At 42.4% G+C, this 15,489-nt stretch overlaps 2 protein-coding genes across 3 annotated transcripts in view; one reads left to right on the top strand and one right to left on the bottom strand.

Annotated features, from left to right (window-relative positions):
• Nucleotides 1-10,944, bottom strand: part of LOC126394161 (uncharacterized) — an 18,718-nt gene extending 7,774 nt beyond the window's left edge. Inside the window, 3 exon segments of the mRNA XM_050050821.1 lie at nt 7,771-9,550; nt 9,552-10,540; nt 10,917-10,944. Coding sequence (XP_049906778.1) covers nt 7,771-9,550; nt 9,552-10,540; nt 10,917-10,944 — 2,797 coding nt within the window.
• prdm6 (PR domain containing 6) overlaps nt 1-15,489 on the top strand; it is a 189,385-nt gene that overhangs the window by 69,311 nt on the left and 104,585 nt on the right. The window lies entirely within an intron of this gene.

Below are 15,489 nucleotides of genomic sequence, written 5' to 3'. Positions count from 1 at the left end.
CTACTGTGGTACAATATGTTGAAAGTATGTATTAATATCTGGCAGTATACATGTGTGACAATAGTCATATGTGTATAATAACAGTAGAAGTATGACTAATGACTAATGACGGCAGCAGCAGCAGGAGGCATCTGGCAGGACCACGGCAGCAGCACAACCACACACGTCACGCTGTCCAGGCACCGCTGCAGGGTTCTTGGTTCAGTGGTTTTGGTTTTAAGAGGCATGCCCTGTTTCTACAGTTATCTTTTTTCCTTTCCCCATCTTCACTTTGTCTTTCTCCCTCTTTGTGATGCCCTGGTCTCTTAACTGTTTATTTCAGTCACTGGTTTTTCATCAAAGCAGTCATGTCTTTCAGTACAGACATACACACCCATATCCAGACACTTTCACTCTATCTCTATTAAAGGGACACACATTTTATAGGCATACAAACAATCCAATCTGTTGTTGTAGACTGACCTTTAATATGAAAGTTCATTATAATGTAGAAACCACAATTACAACACAAAAGGTTGTTGCGACAACAAAGTAAAGTCTGCTGTGCTAGAACTGGTAAAACTTGTCCAGAGCAGGATGTTCAGATGTTCAGCACGCACGTAACGTCGATGCACCCTTCTGATAAAATCTGACAGTGGCATGCAACAGTAGTCAACCATGGCAGCAGATATGTTATCGCAACACATTCTCATTCAGACCTCGTCACGTACGAACATTTGGTCATGGACTTTCCACGTCCACATATGACGTCCAAGGTACCCTGGGTGTGTTGGTTGTTGACGTTCTGGGACGCCGTGTCAACTTCAGCCTGTTACATGCATTGTCTGTTTTCAAAATACACTTCTGTTTTCACAGGAAATGTACAGTTTGCATACAGTCTCTTTCAAATTAAACACAATACATCAGTACAATTTTTTTTTCTTCAACAACAAACGCATGTGGTTACGTTTAGCCAAAACACACACCTGATCTCACAGAAATACGTGAAATGACCACGACCTCTTAACACTGCATTCCGTGGTGGCAGCACGTAATGAGTTAAAATTACGTGCCGGTACCATGGAAACAATGCCCATGTAAAGTCAATTAGGATCCTTTGTCGTGGTGGATACACGGATTCCCTGATTCAACAACATCACGTCAACCTCGTTTTCCTCAATGATATCTTTAACATTTCTGTATACACACAAATGTAGACTGAGAGTCTTAATGAAAGATCATTTTACTGGGGATCTTCACAGACAAACAAGCAGCAAACGTTTCAGTCCTCAAGGCTCATCGTCAGTGCATATATATGTATTGATATGCACTGACGATAGTCCCTTGAGGACTGAAATGTTTGCTATCTATTAGGCTACCATTCCACTCTGTAAATAGATTTTAACATTTCAATATAATTTTAATATTATTTTTGCTTATTTCATTATTGTTATTATTGGTTTACTTTTTAGTAGTATTGTATTGTCTGAGGATGACTCATGTTAGTAACTATCTACAGTAAAAAAAGAAACAAATAAAACTCATTTTATACACTGGGCCTTCAAAGTGCTCTCTGAAACTACACCTGGCATGGCTAGTGTCCAGAAAATGAAAAAAATCTAAACTTTGTCGTAGAGCTAAACCAAATACATCATTGGAAAGGTCTCAACCTGGAGAGTAACATATGTCAGTATGATGATTCTACATGGCTCCTGCTTTGAGCCATTGACCTTTGAACCTTGACCTTAGTGCATGTTTGAGGGCTTATAATTCAGCAACTAAAGGGGGTACAGACATGGGACCAGCTGATATAGAGAGCTCTTGACCTCAACTATCATGTGAGTGTAGTCAACAACTGGGGGTGCTGTCAGATATGGGTGAAATATGGATAAAATTAATTTTCACCCATTTAGAAATTTACTATTTACCATCCCCTTAAAGTCCACAGTGTACTCTCAATTCAGTATTTACAACTTCCAAATCTAGGAAAAACACTTATCTTTTTTAAAAACTACAATTCCCTAGGACCGCGCCATGCAGTTTGATATATATCAGCAACATAGTTGTAGTTCTTGTGATTTGCAAAGTAGGGTTCTAAATAGGGTTGTAAAAAGATATATCTACCCAATATATCTAATATCTAGTAAAGCTGAACTAGTAAACACACTGCACCTAGATGAACTATGTTAAGAAAAAGTAAAGATGTCGGCTAATTTTAGATATTTTAGCTAATACGCTAGAAACTGCGTTTTTGGAATGGTAGGTGTATGCGGCTTGTAAAATAGAGTTGTAAAATAGGGTCGTAAAAAGATAGATCTACTGAATATATCTAATATCTAGTAAAGCCGAACTAGTAATGACACTGCACCTGGATGAACTATGTTAAGAAAAAGTAAGGATGATGGTTAATTTCAGATATTTTAGCAAGTTCTCTAGAAACTACATTTTTGGGACTGAATATTTAAATATATCAAATATCTAGTACAGCCGAACTATCATGTTATTATTATTATTATTATTATTGGTGGGAAATTATAACAGAGGAATATATTTGCCGTTTTAATATCAAGAACACTTCCGTGTTTTTGTGTGTATACAGGACAGTGTTGAATCAGGGAATTCGTGTGTCCACCACGAAAAAGGATCCTAATTGACTTTACATTGGCATTGTTTCCGTGGTACCGGCACGTAATTTCAACCCATTACGTGCTGCCACCACGGAATGCGGTGTTAAGAGGTCGTGGTCATTTCACGTATTTCTGTGAGATCAGGTTGTCTGAGACATTTGTTCACAGTCGCACAACAGACTGTCCTGGAGACACCAATAACAATTTGCAGAGCACATGAAGCAGCTCTCTTTAAAAGCACTGATTTTAATTCATGATTATGTCACATATCTTGAGTTATTTTACAAAAAACATCTTTGTTTTGCACCAAACCCAAGCTTTCAAGGCTATTTATAAATCATATGTCTAGTTGTTGTAAGATAAAATAATATTTAGGACTCTGGGGTCCATGCATGAAGTATAATTCATCTGCATTGTTCACGTTGTATAATGAAAAATCCCACTTTTGGGGGTATTTCCTATTTCACTGTCGTAAGACGTGTATTGCACTTCAGCGCGTCAGAGCGTCTGCTTGTTCCTTTATCCAACTTGTACAATGAAAATTGAAAAAGGAAGTCGACTGTCTGAACTCTGTGATCCCAGAGGACATATATATCTCCCATGCCCTGGTGATAAACAGGAAAAAACCATTTACAATAAGAAACAGTGTGTGTAGTATATAGAATATGCAGAATATTATTGTTTTACCATGGGTGACAGAGCTGTACAATTGTGCAGGGTTAATGTGAAAGATATGACAGATCTGTATGACAGAGCTGTACATTGTGCAGGGTTATATGCACAATTATAGGGACACATGACATTTATTATATTATTTAGAACATTTCTTTACTTTGCAGTCTGCATGCACAAACCCTGCTGGTAATATACACATTTGTGAACACAGACCACACTAGAGTTTAATAAATCAAAAATGCATATCAAAACGCTCCTATGTCCTTACTTATATGACCAGTAAGGTCTACCATAAATGTAGACATTTCACACAGACTTATGAGCAAATGTTCAAATGAGATGCAAAACAGCTGATAATAACAAACGAGTAAGTTAAGGTTAGCATACAACGGCTGTTTATTAGCTACAACAGCTAGCTAGTTTACCTGCAAAGAAATTAGCATTGTTAGCGTTGGTTATCTTCCGTAGCTAGCAGTTAGCTACACTGCTGGAAGGCCAACAATTTAAACAGTGTTGGGTTGGAGACGTTTAGTGGATAAGATCAACAACAACAAAGTTTGACTTAATTCATGACTGCAGCAGCAGTGCGTCTCAAACCCGGTGTGTTTACTTTGAAAATCCCCGGTGGTCATCTCTCTCAGTTGTGAGAAAGTGGCGGAAATATCATTGTATAACAGTTATGAATGATGTTAATTGTTTAGGCTATTTGTTGTTAGTTGTATTTATTTCGTTTCGCTCTCCTTAAATTGACCGCTGCAGCCAACACGCTTCAAAACAATGCGCAACTTTTACTTTGAAAGCTGTTTCCGGCTCTCGACTTCCTTTTTCAATTTTCATTGTACAAGTTGGATAAAGGAACAAGCGGACGCTCTGACGCGCTGAAGTGCATTACACGTCTTACGACAATGAAATAGGAAATACCCCCAAAAGTGGGATTTTTCATTATACAACGTGAACAATGCAGATGAATTATACTTAATGCACGGACCCTATTTTAAACATAAAAGCACCATCACACCTACTAACAAGTTGATGGACTGACACACCTGGTTCACACCTGTTTTCTCCAGAACTGTCTGATGTTTCTTTAAACAAAAACACTTAAGCTATTAAAAAATCAAACCTCTCCACATACTGTCCAAAGCACACATCAGCAAACTGACTACCATTAGCAACCGGCAATATTATTGCTACATTAATCAGCCACAGAAAAGAGGAATCCACAAATGGTTTCACTCAGGACTACAGCTGCATGAGTAATCAAAAGAAATCATAATCTCGATACATAGGTCCATCCGATCTCATTTCTAAATGACAGTGATTCACCTGTTCCTATTTCCCTGTGCATTCCTGTCATGCTGCCTTTACGTGTTCTTACTGGCCTTTTCCATTGTCACCATTAGCTGCAGCAACTCAAACCATGCCACTCCGATTTGCATTTCCTTTGTCAGTTTTAACATGCTGAGCTGCTCCAGAGATGGACTTCCTCTGTGCTCGGTCCAAAAGGGCACCCGCCCGCCTCAAGCAGATAGTGGTGATGTTTTGCGAACTGCAGCAAACCCCCAAAGGCCCCTGTTCTCTCCCTGAAACAAGCATGTGTGTTGGTCTGTGCAGTGTCTGCGTGTCTTCAGCTCTTACGGCTTTTGATGCTGCTAACTGAATTGGCTGTGAAGGCAAATGTAGCTCAGAAGTTAGAGTAGGTTGTCTACTAATTGACCTATGGCTAAGTCCCGCCCTCAAACTAGATGAGCCAATCACAGTGCGTATAGCCATTCCCATACACTGGGACATTCTCTGCCTGGACGTCCATTGAAATGCATTACAGAAAGTCAGTTTTGTTCGGTTTTATGAGCTTTTTCTGAGATTTGAAGTTTAAAAATGGTCACACGGTGTGCATGGGGTACATGCAACTCTGACACAAGGTATCCTGAGAGGCTGGGCGACCAGGTGTATTTTTTACACTTTAAACCACATCTCAACCGAGAAAAGTGTCTCCTTTGGATAAAGTTGTGTGGTAACGTTAGACCACAACATCAACTCAACGTGAATAAGATTAACAATGATGTCTACATCTGTTCTAAGGTAAGTCAACATTGTGTTTGAGGCAACATATTGTCACTTTGCTGGAAAGAAATATAAAGTTATCTTTAACATCTCTAGCTAACGTTAGCTAAAGTTAGCCTAACGTTAGCTCCTAGCTGCGTTGTTCATCATGTCACCTTGTTTGCTGGGAGTTCATTAGCCTATTTTGTTCTAGTTTTGTACTTTGGTGATCGTACATCATTGTTAGCTGTTGTCCAAAGGGCTCTAGTTAAGCTAACGTTAACTTCTGGAGCTTAGCTTCATTAACTTATCTGTAATGGCAGAGATAACAAAGGTTGGCAAACGTTATGCTGAATGATTCAGTGTAAATACTGTAGCACCAAACTAACGGAGAGACACTCTTGGTAAAGATGGTAAAAAGGCCGTTATCCTTTTCTCATATTCTGAGCCAAAAACCTTAACTTCAGTGGCACTTTAACTTGTTGTCTTTGATGGTGACGGCAACCAGATGCGGTTCACAAGCGTACACTGTGACCTGTAAATTTTGGCTTGTAATTTAAGCTTTTCATCGACCTTCTCAACAATAAAATGATGAATATATCCCTCCAATGCGTAGTTTAGGCCCTTTTGGTTACTTCTCAATGACATCTGATCGTTATGTCTCCAAAAATCATCAACTGCCTCCTGCGAAATGCCGTTTAGTGAGTGAAGGGGGCGTGGCTTAGCCATAGGTCAATTGGATGTTCGGCAGTTCGATCCTCTGCTCCTCTGCATGTTGAAGTATCCTTGAGGAAGATACTGAACCCCAAAGTGCTCTCGATGGCTGTTCCATCCAATGTGTGTGTGTATAAGTGTGTGTGTGAATGGGTGGATTTTACTTGTAGTTTAAAAGTGCTTTGAGTGGTCGAAGCTTTGAGGTTTAGTCATGCACTGTGTTATATGTAAGTCATTTTTGCACTTGAGCATCTTCGAGTGCAATAAATGTTTTTGTTGAAAAAGTAAGATTTGTGTGAGAGAATCACGATCTCAAATCTTGAAACATTTTAACAAGAATTTTGCAGCCCCATTAAGGACTAAGGTTTGTAAGCACATATTGTAGGCCCACTTAAATAAGGTCATCCCATGCACAAATGTTACTTTACCAACAATATTAAGTTCATGTCAGTTGTCTTACATTACCCCTGCTGTAGGAAAAACAGACATTAATTTAGTCAGTCAGTCAGTGTGATGTAGTTTATTTGAAGAAACAAGAAGACATTACCACAGTAGAGCAGGTGATTAACTAATGTTTGACAAAGGTATCTCTCCTTTACAAAAATAAGAAATGAAAAATATCATAATGTTGTGCAAGTGCAATGTTAATCATTTACAATATAATAATCATTCAATTATTACGAATATATCTTTACTAGAAAGAAAAAAACTCCAAAAAAACTAGACACCTAAAACAAATACATGACATTTTAAACTGGTGATGATTTACATTAATAAAATATGGACACAATTTCACTTAAAAGTGACATCATAACTTTAAGCAAAATGAATACAGTTAATAAAATATGTGATAAAGATATTCACACATGTTTTGTTTCTATCACTGAAACCTTTCCTTTTTAAAACAAAAAAAATCATTTAATTTTTTCTACATATTTCTGTTAAGTAGTTTATATTATGAATGATACTCTACACATAACACATTAACAGACCGGCTTTTATTTGCTTAAGTCGCTGAAGTCAACAGGCTTTGTTTGGGACAGGAGTCTACATGGGATGGGTCTTCATTTCCTTTCACATAAAACTGTTCTAAACCAGTGTGAATATTATGTTTATAAAATCCTTTGTTCGAAAAAAAAAAAAGCTTCATTCTAACACCTGCGTGCAACTAAAAGTGGACTGTGCTTCTTTGGCTTCAACATGACTTGATAAAAGGCCTTAAAGCCCCTACAAGGAACTTTCATTTTGAGTTGATTTTGGCGACCCTGTGGACAAAAGCGGTAGTGTTTTGCCGGAATGAAGCCTACATTTCCCATGAGCTCTAGCGCGTATAACGCTTATTTATAATAGTCACTATTTCATTTCACTACTAGTCAAATATAAGCAGCTAGGTAAGATGACATGTGCCGTCTGAGTGCCGTAAATCGTTTCGTCCTGGAAACGACGGACCCGGACACAGTTTCCTAAAGGTATGGATATACACCATATAGAAATAGCTTATCTTCACACCGATGGTCTCATTTGCTGTTGTAGGTCACGCACAGACATCAGCAGAAACGAGAGACTTTTGCATATCCAGTTAAAAGTTCCTTGTAGTGGCTTTAAGTGAACATAATTAATAAACCAACGATATACTTCTATACAGATGCGTCAATAGGAAACCAAAAGCTACTTTTTGTCTTGCATAGGCAATTTTGTTGCTCTTGTGAAAAAGCATCTCATAAAATGCAACAAGCCTTGTCTTCTGTGGCTTTCTGTACATGTTCCTGTATCCAGACATTTATTTCTTCCTCATGTGCCTTCTTTAGTTTAGTTACTTCTTTGCTTTGTTCAGAAAGTTTCTGTTTCAGGTCATTCATTTCTTGTTCTTGTTTGTTCTTCAATCTGTCAAAGTCTTTCTGATATGCTCTGTTCATGCTTAGTTGTTTTATCATGAAGTCATTGTTTTTTTGTTGCTTTTGCTTAATGTCCTCCATTTCCATGTCATGCTTCTCTGTCAGAGCTGCAAAGTCCATGGTATATCTAAGTCTGAAATGATTGAATTCTTCAGCTTGCTTTCTGGCCTCGTCTTCATTTTTCTTCTTCATGTCCTCCAATTTCTTCTGAAACTGTTCTTGTAATTCTCTCCATTCTTTTTCCTCCTGTTCTCTTCTGTTTTGATCCTCTACTTTTCTTTTCAGTTCATATTCTTTTCTTTCCTGTTCATATTCATCTCTGAGCTTTGTAAGTCGTGTTTGCTCTTCCTCTTGTCTCAGATGATCTTCTTGATATCGTTTCTCCCACCATGCTTTTCGTTCCTTCTCCCAAGCCTCTCGTTCTTTTCGTATTTCTTCTCTGTTTTGCATCAGCTTTCTGTCATCAGTTGTCTTTTTTTCAGATTCACATTTAAGATTGTTTTCCAAAGCGAAAAGTTTTTGCTTCCACTGCTGTCGCTGGATGTCTTCTTGCCTTTTACTCTCCCTTTGCTCCTCTGCTCTTGTCTCCTCTGCCCTTTTCTTCTTCTCCTGCTCTTTGTTGATGTGTTCCTCCTTTTCCTTGAGTGCTTTGTGTCTCTCTGCTCTTTCCTGTTCAATTCTTTGCCTTTTCACTTGCAGTTTTTCTTCAAGTTCTTTTTCAAGGTCCCTCCTCTGTCTCTGTATCTCTTCTTGTTTCTCATTCAGTATTCTCTCCATTTCCTTTTGAATGGCTGCCTCTGCATCTCTGAACATCTCTGAGGTGTAGTAGCCACCACCGTTTTTACTTACCATTGACTCAACCTTGGCCAGCAGCTGGCTGACCTGAGAACGATTCTTCAGATCGTTGTTGTTGAAGACATGGTATCTTCCTCCACATTCAGTTATCAGTTTTTTGATGAAGTCTTCACTGTCTTCCTCTATGTAACTCTCAATTGTTTGGTTTTTAAGATCATCTCCCCGTGTGAATAGAACAATGATGAAGTCTTCTGATTTCTTCCCAAAAAACTTTTTGATCAGTTCCACAGTAACTTTTTCTTCCTGTGTAAAGCGGCCAATCTGCAGCACCAGTAAGAACACATGAGGTCCTGGAGCTAACAGGCTGATGCACTTCACAAGCTCCTGTTGAACTTCATCATTGGACAGAGTTGTGTCGAACAAGCCAGGAGTGTCAACCACAGTGACAGGCCTCCCATTAATCTCTCCCTCTTTTTTTTTGCAAAGTTTGGTGACCGACCTTGTGCTGGCTCTAGAATTAAAGCAATCCTTGTCCAATATAGTGTTTCCAGTGGCACTCTTTCCACAACCAGTCTTCCCAATCAGCACCATCCTGAGATGGTCTGGGCTCTTTTCTTTATAACCTGCCATCTGTAGATCCACTTTATGTCTTCCAACCTTTTTCACCCGGGGCTTGGCCATCATTTCCTTTGTGAAGCCTCTGGATTTACCAGCTCTCATCTTTTCCACAGCATCCAACAACTCTGGGATCTGCTGCTTATCCTTGATGTTGAAGACGTCATATTTTTGACAGCTCTGACAGAGCTCCTGGATGACTCTGTTCCTTACTCATAAAGTTAACAACAGCTGGAGCTGTAGGATCTGACTCCACAGTGAACAGAATCATGGTGAAGTCTTTGACTCGGGAAGTGAATGTGTTCTGGATGATCTTTAACTCTTCCTTGTCTTCATAAGTGGGAGGATCCAAAGGTAGGACCAGGATGAAGGCATGGACGCCCTCAGGATCACAGAGGGAGATACACTTGAATGATTCCTCCATCACTGCCTCCTGAGGTTTTCCATACAAGGCAGGCAACTCCACCAGGGAAACCCAACGTCCACACACCTCTCCCTGATGTTTAACACACTTTGATGAGTTGGCAAGCTGTCTAAACCTCATTTCTCCCAGAATGGCATTAGCTACTGATGTCATCCCAACTCCAAATCTCCCACACAACACTAAGTTCAGAGGAGGTTTTGATTCTGCACATTCAGATGCTTCCAAGGTCTCAGCCCTTTCAGCAAGGTTTAGATATCCTGCCCTGTTGTCACTCACAATGTTTTCCATCTTTTCCATCAGTGTTTGGAGATCATGGTCTGAAAAGTCTTTTTTATCAATGTTAATTCCCTGCTGCCTTTGTCCACAGTCTTGGATGAGTTGATCTACCGCCACATTTTTTCTCTTGTCATTGTGTGTTGTGATGACCATTGAGTATTTAAAAGCATCTTCACCAAACAAGCTCAGGATGAACTTCAGTGTTTTTCTGTCCACCTCAGTAAAATCAGAAGGGTTCACTAACAGCAGCAGAACATTTGGTCCAGGGGGGCAATCAGCAACATGCGTCTTCATCTTGTGTCTCACTTTTTCTACAGGCAGACTGAAGAGGTCTTTGGTTTTCACCACTGTTCTGGGTATTTTCTTCCACTTGCCCTGGGCAGTAGTTTTCTTAGGTATTTTTAGAACAGACGAGTCTTTTTTCCCTGTGATGATGTTATTCAATGCTGTCTTTTCATTTTGACTCTTTCCAAAGATCACAATTCTGAGTTCAGATGCTGTAAAACAGAAGGAACACAATTACCATTGCTATAATTCCAGTTTAGCTCATTGTCATTATCATCTTTTCATCTATCTTTAGGGCATTGATTTAATAAAGATTTATATGGACAGGTTTCATCTTTATCCATGTAACAGGATATATCATGGATCTTGATAGGTTTTTGGCAGCGTTAATTCTGACTTTACCCAGTGCTTAACAAAATGCAGCTTCCTTATTCATTTTTACTGAAGCCAACCATTCGTACTTGACATCCTGGATTGTATTTCCTGTGTAATTGGTATGTGAAAGCAACACATCCCCACAATCCCAGCCCCTTGTGTAGTTTAAAGGCAAGTCTGTGATTGGTCTGAATGCCCAACTACTTAACTCACCACGTGCTGCGGTTGCTGATCCCGCCATATTTCCACTTTGGTACCACTGAAGAAACTGTTAGTGTCTGTAGAGTTTAAGGAAAAACAGCACAAAATGATAAAACTGAAACACAGAAGTGTTACGTAAGTTAGTTTTCATAAACAATCTCACTTTTTTGGAAAATCCAAACATTGCCATGGCCAATATCCTGCATTAATAACTGCATGTAGCACAGCCTTTAAGACCAACTGTTTAATATGTCAAGTGTCCTGTATACTTAATATATTTTAATTTGAACATCCTGTGAGAATTTTAGTATTTTAGTAATTTTCACTAACCATTCTGTTTTTTTTATATATATCTTCACTTCAATTACACATAAACTTTTGTGACTATCTGGATATTTCTAAATGATGTAATATTGGTATAGGACTAACAATTTTTACCAAACCAACACGTTCTCAATCCAACCTCGTCACATATTGACATTTTGGTCATGGACTTTCCACATCTACGTATGACGTCCAAGGTACCCTGGGTGTGTTGGTTGTAGACATTCTGGGACACCATATCAACTTCAGCCTGTTACATGCATTGTCCTTCAACAAAAACATGTGGTTAGGTTTAGGAAAAAAAGTTTGGTTTCTGATGCTGCAGGTCACTGCTCAAGCTCTGGATTTCAGCGGCTTTGGAGTGTGACTGAGCTCAACCCCATGGGTGGGGTTAAATGTATCAGGCAGAGGGTGAGTTGTAACACTTGCCGGAAAAATCTGTTTAACACAATTCAATACAATTCTACCAATATTCTATAGGCCAATACTGTTTATGGATGTATTTATGATAGATATCCAAAATCTGTAAATCCCTCATCTAACCACCAATGCTTCATGAATAGAAAGAACAAAACCCAGACAGATGCACAGTATGTGTGGATACTATATATTTTTCTCTTAGATCTGTGATAGATTGATGGATAGTTGTATGTAGTTACTAACCTCTCTATCTAACTCAGGGTAAGGATAAGGATAAGTCTGAGTGGGCCATGTTCAAAGCCTCCATTGTGGAGGCGGCTGCTAGGAGCTGTGGTCAGAAGGTTGTCGGTGCCTGACGGGGCGGCAACTGAAGAAAGGAGACCGTCAGGCTGAAGGAGGCCTTTCGGGTCTGGCTGGCCCAGGGGTCTCCTGAAGCAGCAGACCGGTTGGCCAGAAGGGCTGCAGCTGTGGCGGTCGCTGAAGCAAAAACCCAGGTGTGGGAGGAGTTCAGGGAGGATATGGAGAAGGACTTTCTGTTGGCTGAAGTAGTTAAAAAGCTCCCCAGTGGCAAGGCGCTGGGTGTGGATGAGATTCGCCCTGAGATGCTGAAGGCTCTGGGCACTGTTGGGCTGTCTTGGCTACACGCCTGTTCAGTGTCACATGGAGGTGGGGTACGGTGCCTGTGGAGTGGCAGACTGGGGTAGTGGTCCCCATCATCAAAAAAGGGGACCAGAGGGTGTGCTCCAACTATCGGGGTATCACACTGCTCAGCCTCCCGGGTAAAGTTTACTCCAGGGTGCTGGAAAGGAGGCTCTGACCGATTGTCGAACCTCAGATTCAGGATGAGCAATGCGGAATCCGTCCTGGCCGTGGAACAGTGGACCAGCTCTTTACCCTTGCAAGGCTGCTGGAGGGGGTGTGGGAGTTTGCCTATCCAGTCTACATATGCTTTGTGGACCTGGAGAAGGCTTACGACCGTGTCCCTCGGGGGGTCTTGTGGGGGGTACTGCGGGAGTATGGGGTTCCAGGCTCGCTGCTATGAGCCATTTGGTCCCTGTATGACCAAAGTGAGAGCTGTGTCCGCATACTCGGTGTGAAGTCGACCACATTCTCGGTGGGTGTTGGCCTCCACCAAGTTTGTCCCTTGTCACTAATCCTATTTGTGATCTTCATGGACAGGATCTCGAGGCGCAGCCGGGGGGAGGAAGGGGTCCGGTTTGGGGACCTCAGAATTGCATCCCTGCTTTTCGCAGATGATGTGGTTCTGTTGGCTCCATCACACCGTGACCTCAAGCATGACCTGGAGCGTTTTGCAGCCGAGTGTGAAGCAGTTGGGATGAGAGTCAGCACCTCCAAGTCTGAGGCCATGGTCCTCTATTGGAAACCGGTGGTTTGTCCTCTCCGAGTTGGGGTAGAGTTACTGCCTCAAGCGAGGGAGTTCAAGTATCTCGGGGTCTTGTTCACAAGTGAAGGTAGAATGGAGCGTGAGATGGATTGGCGGGTCAGTGCAGCTTCTGCAGTGATGTGGGCGCTGTGCTGGTCCGTCGTGGTGAAGAGGGGACCGAGCTAAAAAGCAAAGCTTTCAATTTACTGGTCCATCTTCGTCCCAACCCTCACCTATGGTCATGAACTTTGGGTAGTGACCGAAAGAATGAGATTGCAGATACAAGCTGTGGAAATGAGTTTCCTCTGTGGAGTGTCTGGGCTCAGCCTTAGAGATAGGGGGAGGAGTCAGACATCCAGAGGGAGCTCGGAGTAGAGCCGCTGCTCCATTCCGTCAAAAGGGGTCAGTTGAGGTGGCTCGGGCATCTGATCAGGATGCCTGCTGGGCGCCTCCTGCTGGAGGTGTTCCGGGCACGTCCCACTGGTAGGAGGCCCCGGGGCAGACCCAGAACACACTGGAGGGATTACATATCTCGTCTGGCCCGGGAACGCCTTGGGGTCCTCCAGGAGGAGCTGGAAAGTGTTGCTGGGGAGAGGGATGTCTGGGGTGCTTTGCTTGGCCTGCTGCCCCCGCGACCCGGCCCCGGATAAGCGGATGAAAATGGATGGATGGATGGATGGATGGATGGATGGATAAGCAGCCATACAGGTATACATCCATCTGTTAGTCTATCATCCATATTCAGTGGTTGGACTGATAGATGTACATACTAGATTGGGTAACCTACATCCACATGTCAAAGTATTGAATATATGAATATTGACAAGACTGTGAAATTGTGTGTCAAGATGATACCTGACAAATTAAAATACAACGTATATCTTCATTTAATTAAGGACATTCGTTCAAACTGAACCTGAGTTTGAAGTGCAAAAACAGAGAAAATCTGCTATCGGCAGCTCAGTTTTAACACCACGTTACAACTCACCCTGCTGCGTGGAAATTTTATCAAGCCTAGCTGACACTTGCTGGGAGTTGGTTAAGTAGTTTAAAACAGCGCTGTGTTTTAGACATCAAGACAGTAAAAAAGTATGATGAAGAAATTAACTTATGCCGGCCAAAAACACTCTTTGTTACTAAACTCTACTGAAACGGATGCACAAAAGGATCGACCCTGTGTGATCACGTTACGAAAGTCTGCGTTATGAAATCCTTTCATATTACTGCCACTGAAGGCCCAGCACACTATGGCCAACCTCACACGGATGAGTTCACATATTCTATCTGATTAGACCTCTTCTCAGGAGTTTGTGGGCGTGTACAGACTGTGTTTCATTAACATATTCATCAATTTCCCATTCGCCTTATTCCACCTGGTGTCGGCGTCTGTAGCTGCCTGTCTGTGCTCTCCCTAACCCGCGATTTTAAACTGATTTATTTTAGTTTTGGAGTGACTTTTAAGCTATCTGCTTGGACATCAGTTGTTTTTATTTTTGTTTTTATTTATCTCTTTTAATCGGATGTTATTTTAATCACTGGATGTCCAAGCATTAGGGGTTTTAACAGCCAAACGCGGTCTGCTTGACAGGTGGGAAAACTTCCGCCAGCTGACAGCACAGCGATAGCCTATGGCTACATCTATGCACGCCGATGTGGACCCCCAGCTTGTAAAAGCAGACAAAAAGATTTCTGACCTGAAAGAGGACATTCGCCGGCTCTCTGGTGAGCTAAACATCAAATCCTCCATGCTGACTGCCCTCCAGGAGGTGGCTCATGAACAGTCGCTCCAAATCGCCTCACTCACGGCAGCCCTTCAGGACATGGTGCACTGGGATCCCAGCGCTTGGCCTCCACCGTCCTCCAGCTCAACACCGAGTCGCCGGTGGTCCTGGGTGGAGGAGAGGGTAAGAGAGCCCCTGGCTGTGCTGCCTCACCTCCGCGCCTCAGCCTGTCAAACCGCTACAGCGCCCTGGCATCGGACGGAGATCCAGACGCTGGCACTGCAGACGCTGCCGCTGCGGCTCCTTCCCCGCCGACCGGTGCTGTTACAGCCGCTCCCCGCTTGGAGGAGTCGGCCTCGGCGTCTAATGGTGTTGTGGCTCCCTCTCCGCCGGCCGGTGGTATGCCTACTCCTGCGGTGCCCTGCACGGATGGATCCGCGTCTTCCTCGCTGGCACCAATGGACCGGAGTGCCGCAGCTGCAGGACCCGACCATCGACTGCCATCCCGGACATCGGCTTCCGCGGCGCGTCGGAGGCTCCTAAAAGAGGCTGTACGGAGACGCTCCGGGGGACTCCTCTCCCACAGCTGGGATGGCGTTGCTCCTGCCGGGGCCGGGACCGCCGAGTCGCAGCAGCTCCTGCCCCCCCGGTCACGCAGCATGGACCGTCCACCTGCCTCATGTGGGTCCCCCAATCCCCATCGTGTTCCTCTTCGTCCTCTTTTCCCTCCTTCCAC

This window comes from Epinephelus moara, chromosome 8 (genome assembly GCF_006386435.1).
Source record: "Epinephelus moara isolate mb chromosome 8, YSFRI_EMoa_1.0, whole genome shotgun sequence".
Classification (NCBI taxonomy): Eukaryota; Metazoa; Chordata; class Actinopteri; order Perciformes; family Serranidae; genus Epinephelus; species Epinephelus moara.
The sequence above is the reverse complement of the archived record's forward strand: the minus strand, read 5'-3'. Positions and strand labels throughout refer to the sequence as shown.